A 19103-nucleotide genomic window follows, 5' to 3' on the forward strand; every position below is an offset into this window, starting at 1 on the left:
ATGTCAAATGGTTTTACTAAAACACTTTAACCTATATTGTGCAACCTGACAGCATGGGTCCAATCAGATGTGCTCCAAATATAATAACAAGAATTCTGTATTGTGCAGGTTCATTTATAAGAAAAAGAAAAGCTGTGGAAGAGCAGGCAAGATATATGAGACATCTTCTAATATCGTTATTTTCATCAATGCTTTTGCTTTTGATTCATTATCTGGATGTGCATGATTCAGAAGACAGTGCCTGAAGGGTATATACAACAGCCATGCTTGGACACACTCAGCACATGGCATTTGCAAAATGCATTTTTTTTTTTCCTTCACTGAGCTATGCACTTAATCTGGTTGAAAACATACAGAAGGGAGGACAGAGCCAGAACACAAAATAGAAGAAAGGAGACAAATACGTACTCCCTTCCATAATGTGCGGGACGATTAGGCACCTGTGGTACAAAGGAGACAATGTGGGTGAATGCAAACTACGTAGTAATATGCCTTAACCCATTTAATGTGTTAATAACAATAAATGAAAGCAAGGTTTCACAAACACCATTCAACATACTATATGCAAAACTCCAACAGGAGAAACATGGTTCCGTGATATGAAGACTGCATCATTGCACCCACACTGAAACACTATAAAATGCTGCTTTTATACTAGTAGTCATTTATAAGGCTAGTTTTGTATATTCTGCTCATATATTATATGCTACACTCTGCAGTCCCAACTGTCTAGGTAACACAACACAAAAATCCAGTTCCAACATGCTCATCTTTGTTAGGCAGAATACAAAGTAGTTCTATCAAATGCAAAATTTTTGCTTTGCTGTTCTAATAAACTAGAGAAGGAACAGGTTTATTTATGTGCAACTATCGTGCCGTCACCGCAACGGCATTCTTTGATTTGGGCAGACAGATAGTGAAGGAACAGGGGACAAAACTAATTTGCTGGGAGCCCAGCGTACCTCTTTATTGCAGACTATCCTCTTTGGTGTCGGTGCTTTTTGCTGAAGTTGATACACTGAAAATAATAAACATTATTTATTTTCCTTCAGGACAATCTCGGAAAGTTACATTTTGAGCATGCTTTAAGTGAAAAGTAGAGAATACCTACAGTAAGACTTCCACACTTGAGGTATTTCATTCATATGATGCTTTTGCTTCATGTTCTCCGCTGCGAAAGTGAAAGTAAAACAAACGGTGATTGACTCACTCACGAGCTACAGCGGGGACAGCGGTACCATCAGTTATATACCAGATTTGACAAAACCATATACGTATCTTTTTCTAAAGCTACCAAAGTCTATTTTCGGAAGACTCGCTTTGAGTCAAAGGCCCGAGATGTATACGGCCGAGCAAGTGTGCATTCTTGTCAGGCGAGTCGGCTGTGAAAATATCCAAGGAATGGAAAGCGATAGGTGATCTTTCTTCACAGCGGTGCTTTTGACTCGTCCCCGCGGTCTGCACACTATATTTAGGTCTGGCAGGCACCCAAACGGCTGCAAACTTTACCTGGATATGATTCGCATGAGTTCTAGGACAAGAATTTCAATAAGAGATGACCGGCGCAACAGATCGAATCGAAAGCCGGGTGGAGCTTCACACGCTTTATGTAAGCGCCAGCGAAATGAATAGGCACCAAGCACTCGCCGATCACCGAAACAAATTGCCCCAACCGTAGCTCTGGGGACGGGCGCTCACTTCTCTACCGGACTTCGTGCAAACTATCACCAAAGTGCTGAATGCACAGTAAAAAGTAGTCGGCGAATCAAGGCGGATTTGCTCACCGAATTGTCGTGCCATTTCCACAAATGGGCGCAAGCGACGGGCTGCGCTGCAGGAAATGACAAATCGCCGAAACCACGATACACACACGCGCGCGCACGGTCGTCCGACGCTAAGACGGCGTCAACACAGAAGTAGCAGGCATCGCGCGAGGCATCCCCTCCTTGTCAAATGCTTTATTAAACTTCCGGTCGAGGCCGGCATCAACTCATCTTGAGCAGGCGTTCAGTCATCAAGCGGCGAGAAACTTTTTTTTTGTCGGCGACTCGCTCGCCGTTAGGGCTAGTCAGCGGGAGAAGAGTGAAGGCGGCCGGAAAGAGAAGAGAGCGCAGCGAAAATAGATTCGCGCCTGTGGCGCCGCCGCGCGGAGGACCATATAAGCAACTCTAAAGTTTGCTCTTCCACATCACTTCGCGATCCGGACCAGGACGGCGAGCAGCTTCTCGTAGGAAGAGACCCTCCAGAAGAACAAAATGGTGCGTCCCTGCATTTCTGGCCTGAGATTTGGATACCTCGACCCTCAGCCGCTTGAGACAACGAGCCTAAACTTCTCTCGACATATTCTTTTCTCTCCCGTTTTCAGGCGGACCTCAAGCCCAATGAAGTTGACCGTGAGTGAATGCATATTTGCTTGTTTATTTTAGCGTATTCGCTAGACAGTGCGACGAACAGTACACTGTATGTGAGAAGAGTACTAATTGCTTATTAACCTGCAATAGTCATCCCGAATATTTAACGGGCTTTTCCAATGGTATGTCTCTGGTACCGCGCGACGTGAATTAAGCACAACCAGTGGGAAAGTATCCAGCGCTGAGAAAAAAGGGAAAACTGTGCAGAAACTTGTTGAGCACATCGCAGGGTTTACATGTGTTTTAAGTTAGGCCAGTGAAAGCGCGACAGTCTTCATTTCCTTTAAAGCATGTTGCGGCAGGGCGCGCTCGTGCACCGTTCTACAGGCAGAGATGCTAAAAATAGGCGTGTTTCGGTTATTTGATACCCGTGACTCTCTGGGTCGAACACTTGACCGGATATTTCCTGTAATAAGGAATATTTCTAAATCTTCATTTAAAGTGATATATATTTGATTTAACTGTAGTAGTCCGCACGTTGTAAACTTTTTTAGCGTAGATATCTGTCTAGCAAAGCATTTACATACGAAAGAAGCAGCTGAAAATGTTTCATTAAACAAACGTAAAATTACTCTACCATTCTTCTTCATTATAAGAGTGGAGATAATTTAGCTTTAATACAATTTTCTCGCATTCACTACTCTTTATTAGAAAGCAATGGTAACTTAATATAATTAACGTACGAGAGTATAGGCGCCGTAATCCAGAAGTAATTGTCTTTGGCTTATTGGTCATTCAAGGGACTGTCGTTCACATGATTGCGACAGGTAGAATAAAACTGGGGGCTTGGATATGAAGTGCAGAGGAACTTAAAGAACCAGCTCCTCACGAGTTTTCAGATTACATAAGGAATAGGGGGCACCTCTCTGATGGAACACGCGACTGGCGTTCCGAAAGTACCATACGTAAGACAGCTGTGAACACCTAGGTTTATAAAACATTACGCATCGCTTCACGTACAGCAATACCTTATCTGAACGTTCTTACCAATAAAGCAGATACAGGCTTGACCTGTAACAGTACTGTAAATTCCGTTTGTGCTATAGAAACCTACCATTGCCAAATGGGGTGGCCTAGTTCTCCCGTCTAGCTTTGTAAAAAGTAAATGAGAAGATTAAAGAGAAGAATGAACAAAAACTAAATTGGTTCGTATCTCACTGACGAAGCGCTAATGCTGCTATAGTTAAATAGCTTGGGTCTGCTGTGGTGGCTAAAGAACGAAAACATTTAAGTAACACAAGAATGGACAGCCTGATTTTGCAGGTGATGAACGGAAAGGATACATTTTCGTGCAGGTGAACAATATAGCAACATGAGCCGTCTCTTATATAGTTGCGTGTGCGGCTGACTGAATAATACGTCCTTGCCGCCATTTTAGGGGTCACGGGTCGCATCAGTGAAACCTAAACCATCGACGCTTCGATCGCTCCAAGGTCAAAGTAAATGGCGCGAAATATTTAATTTTTTTTTCTTACCTCGCAATAGTTCATGTACAAATATATGCACACACGCGCCGACAGACAACTCTGAATCTAGCTGCACTGATGGACCTTGAAGTAAGGTAAACGCAGATAAACGAACGGGAAAGGGGAGAAAAGGGGAAGGAGAACCCCAGCGCCAATAAAATCGGAAAGTGTGCGTAATATTGACTTAAGGTGGCTGACGAGCTGATGCACAAACGATTTCCCACGCTGTGCGCTATTTCAATGCGGATCTAACGTCCTCTCTGGTCGCGCGCATCGGTACACAAGAGTATCGGAAATATCTTTTCTAGAGCGAACAAAGACACTTTGTTTTACTTTGTATTTTTTGATAAAGCGTGTCACACTGGCGTTAGTTGGGCAGCAGATCACCTATGTTCGCGCGATTTTACCAGCGCAAGTGCTCCCTGAGGTTGCAATAGACACGTGTTTGGGAAGACCTGTATGGTTATAGTTTCATGCAATGTGAAACGGGCTTCGGCACTATGCATTATTCAAAATCTGCATGACTTGTCTATTTCACTGGTTTCTGACGCATCTGTGAAAAAGTGTAAAAAGTTATTTCGCAATTACTTTAACGCTTATGTCGATAAACGCGACAACTGCATGCGTAAAAATGTTAGCTAAGTAGCCATACCCCTGGAATATGTAATCACACAAGTACAATAATATCTACCATGTATATAATGTACAAATAGATATAAATTTTGCATGGAAATCAGCGTGAAGCATGGCTAATTTAAAAGTCGAATAAGACTGCGTTTGCGAACAGTCGCGCTGTCCGAGCATATTTCAGACACAAATGTATTACTGGCTAAGGTTGCGCTGCAAAGATTCTATCGCACTTGACTCAACTTTTTGCGTGCTAAAATCTCGGGACAGGATCACTCAATGAGGTACATTCTAGGGGGGGGGGGGGATTCACTCAGATACTTCTCTGAGACTTGTCTAAGTATTCGTGAGCACTCTGCTACTTGCTCATCTTCACGTAGGCCGGTATCATTATAAGTGTTATGAAACTTGACCTGACCAGCATAAACGACAGCGCTGCGGCGACACGAACTGTTGCGGACGGCGGCGCAAGGTGAACTGATGACGTAAGCAAACTACTGCAGGTGGCGGCGCCAGGTGCTCCGATAACGTTCCGATCATTATAAGTCGTTCGCTCTTTAGCGCCTTATCCATTCGCGTCGAACCATTATCAAACGCGTGATCAACCGTATTCCGGTGGTGGTTGCGTATGGCGCGGCCGCATGGGCCCTATCTTGAAAGCGATCTGCGATGGGGACAGAGTTCGCCGAGTGCTGATAGGCTCGTGTGCGCTGTGTTCTGGCCGCTTAGTTCGCGTTGAAGCGAGAGGCAGCAGGCAGATAAATTCGCTCGCTGTTGCGGGCCTCAACTTGAAAGCGATCGTCTTACATGATAGATGGACGGTAGGGATTCCTCGTTGGCTAAGCATAGAAATGCTTGCGGATTCAAAAAAAAATATATATAGAACACGTAGCAGCTATCGCTTTTAATTTTTGGTCGGCTGTGCATGAGTTTTCGCAATGTTCACTGGCGGTGGCTCCTAAACGCTATCTCTTATGGTGCCACCGCCTTTACGTTCGATTCGGCTCATTGTAACCGTAATAGCAGGTCTTGCTTTGTCAGTTTTCCGATATAGTACATGTATTTTCTGCATGAATTTGGAGAAGCCGAAGTTGTCATTAGTTTATGTGAGCAAATGCATAAATGTGTGACTGATGGAAGCAGCGAATTCCGACTGACTGGTATTCGACCGTATACGTCAAGATGCCGACCGAAATGGAAAAATAGGATGTCATTTCAGGTGCACATTCTGCAATATTTTTGAGGCCTCTATTAGTTAGGTAGATCCGTGTCCACGTATGAATAGAAATAACGAAGATGGAGAAAAAATAAATAAATAAAAGAAACACGCTTAAAGATAAAGAAAACGTCGCTAGTTAAAATAGACTTGCTACAGATTTATGTCATACAACTCGGAAATCGTGTCGTGGTGACATGCATACCTAAGTTAGAGTGCCTTATAATGTTTCTCGGCGACTTGCGGTGCCATCAGGAATCGTCCAATATTACGCACTTCACTGCTGGAAGACTCGCTCCGGTGTGGCTCGAAATAACAGTAAGCTTTCGATGACAGCACGCAAAAGCGAATAGTCGCATTTGAGTTCGGCAATGACTTCGCGTCTGGGTCTCCACCGATAATGCATGAAGTGCAGAAAGCAATGTGTCGGCTGTCGAAGCTTCTGTTCGACATTCGAACTGCGTAACTTCGTTTCGAATCGGGTGACATATATGCTTTGGCGACGAGCATTATCCTGCATTCCCCACCTTCCTTTAGGTCTCAAGGGGAATGCTTCAGCGGAGAACTAGCAGTTCGAGCATGAATAAAACTTCCGGCCTTTTGGATTGAGACAATGTAAATAGAAGAAGGATCGAACTGCGTGCTTCTCACGACATTAGTTATAGGATCGCCAAATACAAAGAACGGCGATTCTTCGGGGCAGCATTGGAGCACCGTTTTCTTCCGGCTGTGTTGTGTGTGAGACCAGGATGGGGGTAACGCAGCAATTCTGTTCTAGCTACATTATTTTGAAACTTCTCGTTCTGCCGCATTTGACAAGCAACAGCAACCATTACTTTCAGCCATTATTGTTTAACGTGCCCGCACTGTTCTATGTACATGTGAAATATGAGCATACGAGACACGTATTATAGTTAACAGACGTCGCTGGCATCTGCACGGACGTGGTAACGGTTAAAGGTAACTGTGGTAAAGGTACTACAGTGAAGCCCAGCTCTAAGGACGATTAGATGGTTGGAAACTGTGATCGTTATAAACACAGATTGTTATTCATTATAACCGTGCTCGTTTTACGCACATTCTAATTCTATGCATTAGGCAGTATGCGCAGCGTTATAACCGGCTATCGTTATAGGCAATGTCGTTCTGAATGGACTGCACTGTTGATTGGCCCGCGCAAGGGACCCGCTGTTATCATTGGGTTCAGTCATTCGGCGCCACGGATAATAACAAAAACGTAGGATTGAGGTATCAGGGTTGTCGCATTGTCCGCTCCCAGAGTCGATTCCCGACCTCGCGGCGGGGACACGGGTCGGATGCCTGGCACATTCTAAAAGCTGGGAGCGAAACCGAAAGGATCGTATTGACATTACTCCAAAGCAAAACACGAGAGCGCTTTCTCACCTTCCAAAGTTGGAGGGCGAGGGAGAATTCCATTGCTCGTCTTCCTCTGCTATTGGAAACTATAGCAGACAGAAGCGCGAGTCCTATCGCAGGGACCAGGAGCAACACCGGCAACTCACGCGGGTGGATTCGGAATTTTTGAAGAGAAGTGCTCGTGTGTTTTGCGCTGCGGTTAAAGGAGCTTGCGAGACGAGTCACTGTGGGATGTTGGGACAATAGTTGAAAAGTCTCTCTCGTGGGCAAAAAAAAAAAAAAAAAAAAGACACAACTGTTTTCATTTTTTCTCCTCCTCCTCGTCACGAGGCAGACCAGCAGCCAGAAAAGCTGCAATTCGCAGCTGCAGTCGTAGTTGCGATCTGTGAAAACATTTTAGGAAGTGTACGACCGTGCAAGCCTAGACAGATGCGAGTGTCGAAGGTTGTTTCCATTCGCGACAATCGGGGCGTCCCATTATCACCGTTATGTAGCTGTGTTACTCGCCATTACCGCGGGAACATTAAAGAAAGAAAGAAAAAAAAAAGACAGCCGAATAGCCGTAGCCTAAAATGATGCTGTCACCTCTAGAGGGGATCCACTGAGCCCAGCTTACGCCGCCGGCTCGCCCACACACTTCCCATCGTTCGCTCTCTCATGGCTGTGAGTCACAAAGGAATTTGACTAAGACTCGTAGCCCGTGCCATGGTGTCTTGTGCACTACACCGCTTTCAACACCTGAGCGTCAGCTGCGAAAACAAATCTCCCTGTCTGGTACACTGCTCTTTAACCCGCGTGAACGCGAGACGCGTTCGCGCCGGTACGGCACGTTCCCGAATGGGAATGCGTGACCGGACAGATTCCGCTGTCGGACCGCGGGCTGCCCAAGATGGCTTTTGGCGGTGCCGCCATGTCTGCCGAGAAGGAGGAGAGTTAGAAGGGGGGCATGGACGGAGTAGTAGAAGGAGTCCGCGGCTTTTGTCGGGGCCTCTAAATTTGGCGTCGCGCCCTGTGCGTCGGCCGAGCAAGCAGGCAACGGGAGCCCGGTTCCTATTTCGGGAGGCGCACCGACGCTCGCCCCGACGTCGGCGGCTGCCGCTGGAGCCGCGGCTATGAGCGCCACGGGTCCTCCGCTTCGGGATCCCGCGGAGGCAGGCGCGGCCGGCTACCAGCGCCATTTAAGGCTGCGCGCACGCGTAAGTGGCCTGCTTGGGCCTTGGTGGTGGTTCAGCAAAGCGGCGCCGACTCGGCTGGCCGCCCTTGTTCGCCTTCGCGCCTCGCGTGCTACATCGCCGGGCCGATTGTATGCCCTGTGTCCGTGTCGTTGTCCTTTAGGCTTGCGCAGCTTCTGCGCGTGCGTAATTCGAAATTGACTTCTTCCGCGTCCTTCTCGAGGCTCCACTCCACTGAACTTATCTATCCATGCGCCCTCCAGCCCAATTCAAAAGAAGAAAAAAATGAGCAGAGGCCCGGTCTGCTACCTTGCAAAGGTGCAAAAGTACAGAAACGAAAAAAAAGGGGGGCGGGGCAGGAAACACACACAGAGAGAGGGAAAGTATATACTGCTTAGACGGCTGGTGCAAGCTAGTCGGGATGTGCATGCATGTGGACGGACGATGCAGATGACTGACATTGGGACAATTACCTGTGGTAGCTGGCAGCATGTACTCGTGCAGTAAAGGCCGTTACAATTAGCATCAGGAGTTGGGCGAGTGGAGTTTAACTATAAGGGGCTGAATTGGAGAGGTGCGAATAAAACGGCACACTTCCTGATGCTCCATTTCCCTATAGCAAATAATAATAATAATAATAATAATAATAATAATAATAATAATAATAATAATAATAATAATAATAATAATAATAACAACAAATTTATTTACTTATTTATTTATTTCATACTATCAATCCCGTTCTTTGGGTCATACAGGAAGGGTGTTGTGTCAAGAATACATGATACATAATATTCATTCTATGTAACATACACTTTCACTGACGCTATTGGTCGTTAACAACAGGAAAACAAGGAACAAAGAACAGGGGTTACGAAAGAAAAGTCAACAAATAAATGCTCCTAGCAAAATTTAGTGTGCATCATCTATAAAAAGAAAGGTATCTAACGAATAATAGCTCACAACTTCACCGCATATGATACGGACTGCCAGTCTTTGTATTCTTTCTGTTTTGCGTTCAGGACTTTCTGATGAGGTGACCATGCAACACAAGCGTACTCCAAGACTGGTCGTACAAATGTTTTGGTGTAGCACAATATATTCCAGCTTCTTCTCTAGAAAGTATATATATATATATATATATATATATATATATATATATATATATATATATATATATATATATATAAGCTTTGGAACACTTACATTATCAGTTTGCGAGTGCCCTTGCAATGTGTGCATAATGCTAACTCCTAAGTATTGGAAACACGCTGCATTATTTAGAGGATAGTTTCCAATGTGGTGCATGAAGGAAAGTTCCCGCCTATTTGAGCGATTATGCGCAAGTGTTCTTTTGCTCTAGTTTATTTGTCTGTTCCATTCTACAGGCATACAATGCCTGTAAGCGTCTGATCACATTAATTTGGTAACCTTCGCAAGCTACTGGAGAATAAATAAAGCAATCATTGGCAAAAAAGTTCCATTTTAACATGCGCTTCAACTAGTGCACTGATATCATTAACGAACAACAAAAAAAAGTAATGATCCTAAAACGGAACCTTGCGGAGCCCCCGAGTACACACGCAATGTACTTGATGTGTAATTCTCAATCCTCACAGCCTATTGACGCATAGATAAAGAAGCATTTATACATTTTAATACTCCTTTACCTATTACGATTCTATCAAGCTTAACAAGCTATTTACGGTGAGAAACCTTATCGTATAATAATCACGTGTTCGGTTTTCCACACTTCACACGCATATACTTTTTCTCACTTTGACACTCCTAATGCTAACGCAATAACGTCCATCAGAAGTCTTCTATCGAATATGGAAGAACATCCCTGGCACTTCCGAAGAAAACCAAATATCTATATGAGCACCTATTTAAACAAATATTCTCACAGAATGGACGGTACATATTACGAAGACGCCAATGCAGTGTTCCACGACTAGTCATTCTGCTCGTGTACTATACGCGTACTTAGTGGAACTGAGGTGAAACGAAAGAGAGAGAAATAACGGGAAACGTTGGTACGGTCCAATCTAGCCGTTCATTTTTGTGTGTGACAAGATTTAAGGTTTTCCTACTTTAACTTCCTTTTCTTATATTTAATTTACGGAACTTCTATTTCAGTGAGCCGAAGTTCTAGTGACCAGTAAAGTTAATTGTGTATTCACTAAGCTCTTAACAGCGAAGCTGTTAGCCTCTCAGTCGTCGGCATTTTTTGTGCCCGCGTCCATCGTCTGTAATGACCCGTACCCCGTAAGCAAACGAAAAATGTAATCGGTCCTACCTCTGTAAGACAGATGCTACAAGCACTCGGCGAAGTGAAGCGAACAGTGCATAAATTCTTTGGAATCACGCATAAAACATACAGGACAGCATACGTTTAAAGAACAAGATCAAAACAAGAATCTGAGCCACATAATTGATGATAAGGCGCTCCTGATTACAATGCGAAGCACGTAACGCTCCCCACATGTGTTTCCCGTTTCCCAGTACAGATTACTGTTGCGCAAGCTGCCACGGCGACGGCAGCTTGCGAAGTGGGGAGTGACGTCCCTAGACTTTCGTATATAAAGTAGCCAACCCAGCAAATGGTTTCAGTGCTGCTGCAGCACCGCTATGAGCGGTGGCGTGCTGTTAAAGTTACCATTACTCCCATTACTACTATTACTCTAAAGCAATAAAATATTCCATACCCCCCTCAGCCGTTGTAGTAGTCGTTTTCTACAGCTTCGCTGGACATGCACTTTCGCAGGGCCGGGATGGCTAGACATATTTTTTTTTTTGACTGGCAATAATTTATTCTTTCCCCAACAGCGATAGACCTGTATAATGACGCACATTCTTCCATTGTTGCAAGATATTCCCATAATGTGTCAATTAGGAACGCTACGGTGGACTATGTTGCAAGTTAACCTGCTTATCTTTACTAAGTACAAGTGCGGGAGTTGAGCAGCGCTCCCACTACAGCAGACCAGGACAGTTGCACGCCATATTTGTGTGAAGCTGACAAGGCCACTCGCTTAGTATCGAAGAAATCGGATGCTAAGAGCCTGTAGTACACAACTTTTCAAGATGTGAAATAAAAAACAAAAACGCGGACACCAGAAGAACGGAGAACGATGTGAAAGCTGAGTGCCAACTAATTGTTTATTAGGGAAACAGGCTCGCTGAAAAACGAGTTTATTGGGGGCTATTTTTCCAATTAATCTTCAGTTAACATGCAAATATAGTAACAGCAAACTCATGGTGCGACAATGAAGCCGAATGGACGGGACAAGCGCTGGATATAAACCATTTCGTTCTCTTCTCCTTTTTTTTTTCTTTTTCCGTGCGTTCCATTAATTTCACGTTGTCATCATGTATGCAAGCTGCAGCAAGCAATTAGCCCACCTATCCGCCTTGACAGCTGTGCATTAGTGGGCACTCAAGGCTAACGTCGTAAGGCTTTTGGCCTCCTTGTTTTTTTTAGCGCTGTTTTTCATCATGCTTTCCTATGCTCTTCAGACACAGTGTCGACCTCTGTGGACAACAGCTTTCATCATTTTCAAAGTGAAACCACGGAAGATAAGCTATAGTAAGCTGGTGCAACATAAAGCTACACACAGACGGCACCATATGAGTAGCGTGTAATGATTTTGGTGCGACTGATTTTCGAGAAAATTGATACTTCGTGCGAAACGTACCGCTGCGTTATCACCGAGTACAAAAAATGACTGTGATGTACATTAGTTCATTAGTGCATTAGTGCACTACAGTGCATTACAGTCATCAGTGCATTACACACATGTGAATGACAATACAATGACAATACAATTACATGTGAATGACATTAAAACTGTATCTATTTGTTTAACAACATAAAAGACGTTTATTTTATAGTACATGCATTTATGAAGCTCTGCCTTCCGCATAAAGTCCGAAAAGGAGCTTAACTTGCATGACCGAAGTGGAGAAATGGACACTCTACCCAAATTTATTATCAGAGTCGCAACAGATCGGTTGACAGTAAGAAATTACTTTAAGAGGTGTTGTGTCACTAGGATTTCGTTGTGTCTGAGGAGGCTATATACCGACTCACCATTTTGTCACGCTGCTTCTGGACACGTGCAGAGGCCCGTGAGCACTTCGAGATCTACGACATGTGCGCCGAGGGCAAGGTGGACTGCGCCGACCTTGGATCCCTGCTGAGGTCCCTCGACCTGCGCCCCACCAACGCCACCATCGAGAAGAACGGAGGCACCCAGAAGAGGGGTAAGCACACTGGGCGCTCGAAGTTCGCTAAGGACGTCCCGTGAACTGTCGTCGTCGTGCGAAGTTACGAGGATTCTTTGCTCTGGCACGGCCGTGGACATTAACCCGTACAGAGAATGGCGCTGTATTTCCAAGATGAGGCTCCTCTTCTTTTTTTCTCGGTAGCGTTTGTATGACAGACCGTTCACTGACAGAGCTTCTCAGATTCTGTCCCTGGCACTCCACATCGATGCATCGTCAAGTGCTCCATTTCTTCTTGAATTCACTGCTTTGAGTCCACTGGCTGCCTCTCAAAACACTAGCGGTCATTCGCATACTAATATAGATTCTGTAAAAGTAAGCAGTGGAGTAATGATGACTTTTATGCTCGGACAAATTGGACACAAAAGTGAAATCAGCATACCACACAGTGGTGTTTAATGTTTCACTTTCTACTGCCCAGCTTCTCCTAGGACCATTTCTCTGCCCTCTCCCTTGCGCACTTGCATGCAGGCGAATACTTATAGGTCGGCAAATCTCCTTACTTTTAAATAGAAAGCCCTCTCACTGTTCTCTAGTTGTGTTTTTCACACCAGCGTTGCTGAATTCTCTGAAATGTCGTTTTTTTTCTTGCTTCACATGGGCCAATGTTTTTGCTCTTTCTTTTTGTTGCCGATCTAAACTGTCTGCCACTACGGCGCGGCAGTTTCTTTGTCCTCGCAGTCCTGCACTGCAACTCTTTATCTGCAAAGTTTTTGAACTTTTTCTCACCTGATCGAACACTGAACTCGAGCTTGCGTGTCTGTATACCGCCATGACAGCCGCGGTGTGCTTCGCACGCGCTGCGCAGGTGAAAAGAAGATGACGCTCGAGGAGTTCCTGCCCATCTACAGCCAGATCAAGAAGGACAAGGACATGGGCACACACGCCGATTTCCTTGAGGGTCTCAAGGTCTACGACAAGGCCGAGAACGGACAGATGCTCGAGGCTGAGCTGGCACACGTCCTGCTGTCTCTGGGTACGTCTCCGTAGCAATATCTTTTTTTCCGTGGACTCTGAGATCGGTGCGGACAGTTGCATCCGCCCTTGTCAGAAGGATACAGAAGAAGAGAGGACAAGGTAGTTGAGAAGAACAGGTTTCGGTTGGTCGTCCGGCCATTTATGGCAAATCGGGCTACACAGTAGAAACATGGAATTTTTTCGCCCTTACTGTTTTCAGAGTATTTCTGACGCTCTTATGTCCTACAATATGTACCCTAAAGGGCGCTTCAGCTAACAGAAAGCAGCGGGAAAAAAGGTATAGTTAGAAAAATAAACCCACCGGGAATTATGCAGGGGTATTTTTAGGCCTCACGTAGAAAGATGCGCTACGAATTGGGCAGAAAGTAAAAAGAAAAAAAAAGACATAATTGCACGAGAGCGCTGATTTGGGCTAATTGTCGTCTTCCCTTAGCCCTGTCTTTATGCGCTGTTTGCTCAACATGTGTGTCCACTGCACTGCCCCGTATACTATGTCCAAGATTTACAAAGTTAGTTCTTTGGCACAGTAAGGAACCGAAATGTGGCACGTTTGTCTAAAGCTCTTAACCGCGATTGAGAATTATATATATATATATATATATATATATATATATATATATATATATATATATATATATATATATATATATATATATATATATATATATATATATATGTGTGTGTGTGTGTGTGCGTGTGTGTGTGTGTGTGTGTGTGTGTGTGTGTGTGTGTGTGTGTGTGTGTGTGTTCGTATATAGAGAAAAATGCCGTTGGAAAGGGTTAATATCTTTATAGGCTATAGAGTGGTCAAACAGCCAGGCCAATAACTAAAGAGACAAAAGGACAACGCGTGTCAAACCTTATGAGCAACTGTTTTCGCGGCCCTTCGCAGGTGAGCGGTTGACTGACGCCGAAGTGGACGAGATCATGCAGTGCTGCGCAGGGACAGTAGACGAGGATGGGTTCATCAAGTACGAAAGTAAGTACGATCGTCGGGGGGCACGCGTTACGCTGATATTGATGAAAGAAAAAAAAAGTCCGTAGGACAGAGCCACATACTGACATCACACTTCCCTCTGTAGAGTGCATCTTGTGCATTTTTGCCCGGGATAGTGTAGCGATTCTCTTCCGATGCCATTCCTTGTCGCGCTTCGATCGCGCTCTGGCCAGAGCGTATCAAGAGCGCCCGCATTATCTGCGAGATCAGCCGGCCGCGAACGCTGGATGATAAGATTGGCATAGAAGCGAGGCGAAGGAATCATTACGTTGTACCGGCCATACGTTATGCGTTACGTTATAAGTGCTGCATCCTGTCTTGCGAGCGAGCTTGCTCTCCAAAGGCGTTACGCTGCAGATCGGGCTTGCTCAGATACGCGGCCCTTTCTGAGCGACCTCTTCGTATTCTGCAGCTGAATGGGGGCTGAACTCCCGACTTAGTCACAGATAAGGGCGAGGAATTCAAGGACCTTAATAGGGATTGATAACTCTCCGGATACTGGTATATCAGATTTAGCGCGCGCTGTTTGGTTAAGGCAGCGGAAGTGTATGTCACGAAATTTGTGACGCCCCTCCCACATGAGTTATATTCACGTCGTCTTTGAGTTCATTGAGAGGATCTCCGTTGCTTCAGAAAGCTCGCCGGTTGGTTATAACTTAGTTCATAAGTGGTAATAACCTTTCAGTGATCCATCGAGAATTCATACCGGCATAGTCAGCCGCGATGCAAGATGGTGTTCCGCCAGTGCGGTACCATGTGAAGCATCAATTATTCATGTCATACGCTGGTGGCACGTTGTATCTGTTAATACGACGTGATGATTCAGTTCCCCTCAAACAACGATGGAGGGTCTGGTCGAGTACGAAGTTTTTTGTTTTCAAAGGCCCTCCGCGCCTAACTCTCGAATATGAACTCAAATAAGGAAACAAGTACTCACCCAAAAAAAGGTACAAGCATGGCCAGTACTAAATTGTTTCCGGGTGTACGTAGGAAATAATTTAAGCGTCTTTTCAGTACACCATGCAATAATAAAATAAGATTGAAGTAAGCGTGCTAAATTGTTTCCGGGTGTACGTAGGAAATAATTTAAGCGTCTTTTCAGTACACCATGCAATAATAAAAGAAGATTGAAGTAAGTGTGCATACGCACACAGACAAAGCAATCAAAGACAAAGAGGCTCAGTTGGGAACTCTGTGAGATTGCATTAGAGAAATCGATGTGTCCCAAATGTCCACGACTGCTTTAATATGCCGTGCACCCTACTCGGGTCGATAGCAGAATGTAATCAATGACTTTGCGTCTTTACCACGCATCCTCTCGTGGTGACTTCTTCTGCACACCGTCGAACTGAAGTAACCATGGACACGGTGGTAAGCGGCGAGACAAACATCTCGAACGAAAGAAGCGGTACATCAATAAGACCAGGCAACCATCGTGAAATCTCAACAAATGCACAGAACTCAGCTTCGGAAGCTCTTCCTGGAGGGAGGGGCGGGGCAAGGGCGTCTTTGTGGTCGTGATGAACGAACGCCTTGATCCGTAGTCGTGACTTCGGCGTAGGCCAAAAGCTATTATGCACAAATCGTTGCGCACGACGTGTTTTCAATGGTGTGCTCTCTTGACCCTCTTTTCAAGCGCTTGCGGGTAGAAAACGCTCCGTCTGTTTATTTTTGTGTCACTCCATAGAAAAAAGAAATGAGTCCAATGGGACCTGGAAACAAAGCGGCTATGTTGTTGCTACATGCTTAACTCAGTCTATATTCAGTTTATTCTGTCTCGAGTTAAACTGAAAGGAAAAATGAAGGCAAACTGCCTTTGTAACGGCGCGTTCTAGAATATTTATTTTCTGCAAACCTGAACAATAATTTTAAATGAAACTGCGTTCAACGGTTGTTGACGTTCCGTGTTTGTTGCGTGCTACATCGTTATTACGATGTAAAATGTAAAATAACCTGATGACACGTCCAATACATCAAATGTTATGTGGCATGTAAGGCGCATAAGGAAGCTAACAAGAAACTAACGCAGGGCGAAATTTTTTCTAGACTGGCTCGGTACACGAAAAAGAGATCACAAAATGGTTTTGTATAGCTTTCTCCGTAGTGCCTTAAAGACTTTTCGCAAGTTATTGAAAAGAGATGTTCCTTCTCTAGTTGCCTCGTGCCTTAGGTTGTAAAAGAAAGGGGACAAAACTTAGCGCAGCCTTGACCAGTCGCCGTCATATAGTTCATAGCGCAAAATACTCGTTTGCCTTTTATTCATCACAAATAATGGAGGGGTGGGGCAAATACACAAAGCTTTTTAAAAATTTTTGAAATATTATTTGCCTTTGGCCAACGACCTTCGCTAGTAATATGACCAAAATCAGGGTTGGCTAAAATAGGCTAACGAAAGAGGTTTCACTGAATACGGGTAGGTATTTAAAAAAAAAGATTGTGCAGAAACAACTGACCATGATTGTAAATGTCTAAAGAACGAAAGAACGAGCGAGAGAGCGAACGACAGGACTAGAAAGAGAGAGAGAGAGTCAGAGAGCAAGTGAGCGAGAGAAGAAACGAACGAACGTTTTTCTTGCCGAGTTCGACCATCGACTACCAACTACGAACACGGTTGAAGGAGCCAAATAAACCTATTCGCTTTTAAAGAATACGTAATCGCATCGACCTGCCTAATAAGTGCGTTTATTTTTTCTTCTTTTTTTTCGCACAGACTTCATCAAGAACGTTCTGGCTGGACCATTCCCCGAGGAGCAGAAGGACAAGTAAACAACAAATACCAGGGGGGAGGGGCGAAGAAGTCACGCAAGGTCCTCTCAGTTTCCTTTCGCTCCACCCGTCTGTCTCCGTCCTCACTGGCGACAAGTTTCGCCGCATCCATTGCCCGACGAACGAGGGAGCTATCGTCACCCCGTCGAAACAATGGCTGCAGTGGCAGCGGAAGAGATGATCGCCGGAAGTGCCACGGTCGTCCTGATCATTGCTCACCTCTCCTGTCCTCCGATTGGCCGGGTTCGCGAACGTCACACCTCCCTTCGGCGCTCGGTCGGTGTGCTTTCTCACACCAGCGGGCGCCTCAGTCGTCGTGGTCGTCAGGAACGCGAAGTGATGACAAGGTCTACCCCGCCTTATACGAAGGGAAATGTTGAGAGAACCGCTGATGACAGAGAACGAAAGCCATAAATTGTAACTATTGGAACCGACATTATGGAAGTAATCGGGCGTGTACAACTAAAGCTCCCTAGACATAAGAAATGTGCCTTAGAAAATTTACGCTGTTTGGACAATAAAAAGAAAGACGTGGTGTGCGTTCTCTTGTAATAAACCGTGCCGTTGTCATTGTCTGTATCACTTTATCCACACAATCAAGGATTATGATACACACGATCACAAGCACATACGAGCTTCTCATAATGCTCTTCTGACTTCTTGCACTAATTGAGCACCATTTCGGTGAATTTCGTGGGTGGCAGCAAAGCGGCGCAGTTGAAGACAGACGTCAGTGTTTGAATGGTGCTCGCGAAGCCAACTAGCACGTTATCGAAACGACCAGCTCCTTTCCCAGCTCCAGGTTACCGTCGCAGCCGCTCTTACTACACGAAGAAAATGGGTCCCGATAGCCACGACCGCCCACTTTTCTATGCGGCAGCCCCACGTATACAGAAGAATCCAACGCCTATACACCATAGGTTTACCCCCCGAAAATCATTCGGTCACCTTTACTGTTCCTGCTTGAAGCGCTTCATATGGAATTCAGATTTTTCGAACTTGCTTATATATAATCTAGGTATTTCAAATTATTGCTTACATCGAACAATAGACGTATTCAGTTGGAGCACCGGAGCATTGTAATGTGCAGTGCTCGGGAGCGTTGTAGGCCTATGACGAGCTCCGCCTGCTGGCTCCTTTGATATATCAAACCACTCAGCGTCGTGCCTTCTTCAAGTGTACTTTTCTTCAGTATGTTTGTTGCGTTGACGCTACCCTACTGTACTGTAATCGCTTCTTATTGCAAAGCACTTGCTCTAGAGGCCCTCGGAACTCCGCAGCAGGTCTATCAGAGATTTAGCCAAAAAGCGACTTGAACTGCAGTGTCTACGATAACCAGATTTAACTTCATGCCTAAGGCACTCTGGATCCCGTTTGATTACCGGTTAGGCAAGCGGTGGTCGGAGGAAAGCATGGAGGGTCTGACACTTCTGATCCTCGGGAAACTTTCATCGGCACCCCTTCGTGTTAGTGTGTGCTGAGAATGTCCCGTGTATAAAACAACCATTGCAGTGTAGCATTATTGTGCCGGTAATTTCAAGATACTGCGAACATTGTTGCCGCAACGTCGTTTACCACTATGCACCGCGTACCATAACATAGAATGCCACCACGCACTTTGGACAGTGCGATGAGCGTACGCAATCAAGGCAGAAAGCTGGGCTAGTTGGTGGGTCATCATTATTCAAAAGACTAGCGCAAAATAACACGGACAAAGTGTTTGTCCCTGCTATTTTGCGCTAGTCTTTTGGATAATGAGCGTACGCAGTCTGCGCAGATATCCGCAACTAAATAACTTGACTTTCT

The 19103-nt window shown here is 45.1% G+C and overlaps 2 protein-coding genes across 4 annotated transcripts in view; one reads left to right on the forward strand and one right to left on the reverse strand.

The window, feature by feature from the left end:
- Positions 1 to 2084, reverse strand: part of LOC142583079 (N-chimaerin-like) — a 56903-nt gene extending 54819 nt beyond the window's left edge. The window contains exons 1-4 of one of the 3 annotated variants that reach the window (XM_075693370.1): positions 1785 to 2080; positions 1112 to 1171; positions 963 to 1018; positions 409 to 440 (exon numbers count right to left, since the gene is read on the reverse strand). In XM_075693370.1, coding sequence (XP_075549485.1) covers positions 409 to 440; positions 963 to 1018; positions 1112 to 1171; positions 1785 to 1800 — 164 coding nt within the window. In that variant the 5' untranslated portion in view covers positions 1801 to 2080. Of the gene's footprint in view, positions 1 to 408; positions 441 to 962; positions 1019 to 1111; positions 1172 to 1784 lie in introns of those variants that run through there. The other 2 variants (XM_075693371.1, XM_075693372.1) reach the window with 2 other exon arrangements.
- Positions 2085 to 2137: 53 nt separating this feature from the next.
- Mlc1 (Myosin light chain alkali) lies at positions 2138 to 17867 on the forward strand. Its single transcript, XM_075693373.1, has 6 exons — positions 2138 to 2258; positions 2366 to 2393; positions 12395 to 12535; positions 13365 to 13532; positions 14427 to 14513; positions 17242 to 17867. Exons 1-6 carry the CDS (start codon positions 2256 to 2258, stop codon positions 17295 to 17297), a joined length of 483 nt encoding a protein of 160 aa, XP_075549488.1. The 5' UTR covers positions 2138 to 2255; the 3' UTR covers positions 17298 to 17867.
- Positions 17868 to 19103: the final 1236 nt, after the last annotated feature.

The sequence above is a fragment of the Dermacentor variabilis genome, chromosome 5 (genome assembly GCF_050947875.1).
Source record: "Dermacentor variabilis isolate Ectoservices chromosome 5, ASM5094787v1, whole genome shotgun sequence".
Lineage (NCBI taxonomy): Eukaryota > Metazoa > Arthropoda > Arachnida > Ixodida > Ixodidae > Dermacentor > Dermacentor variabilis.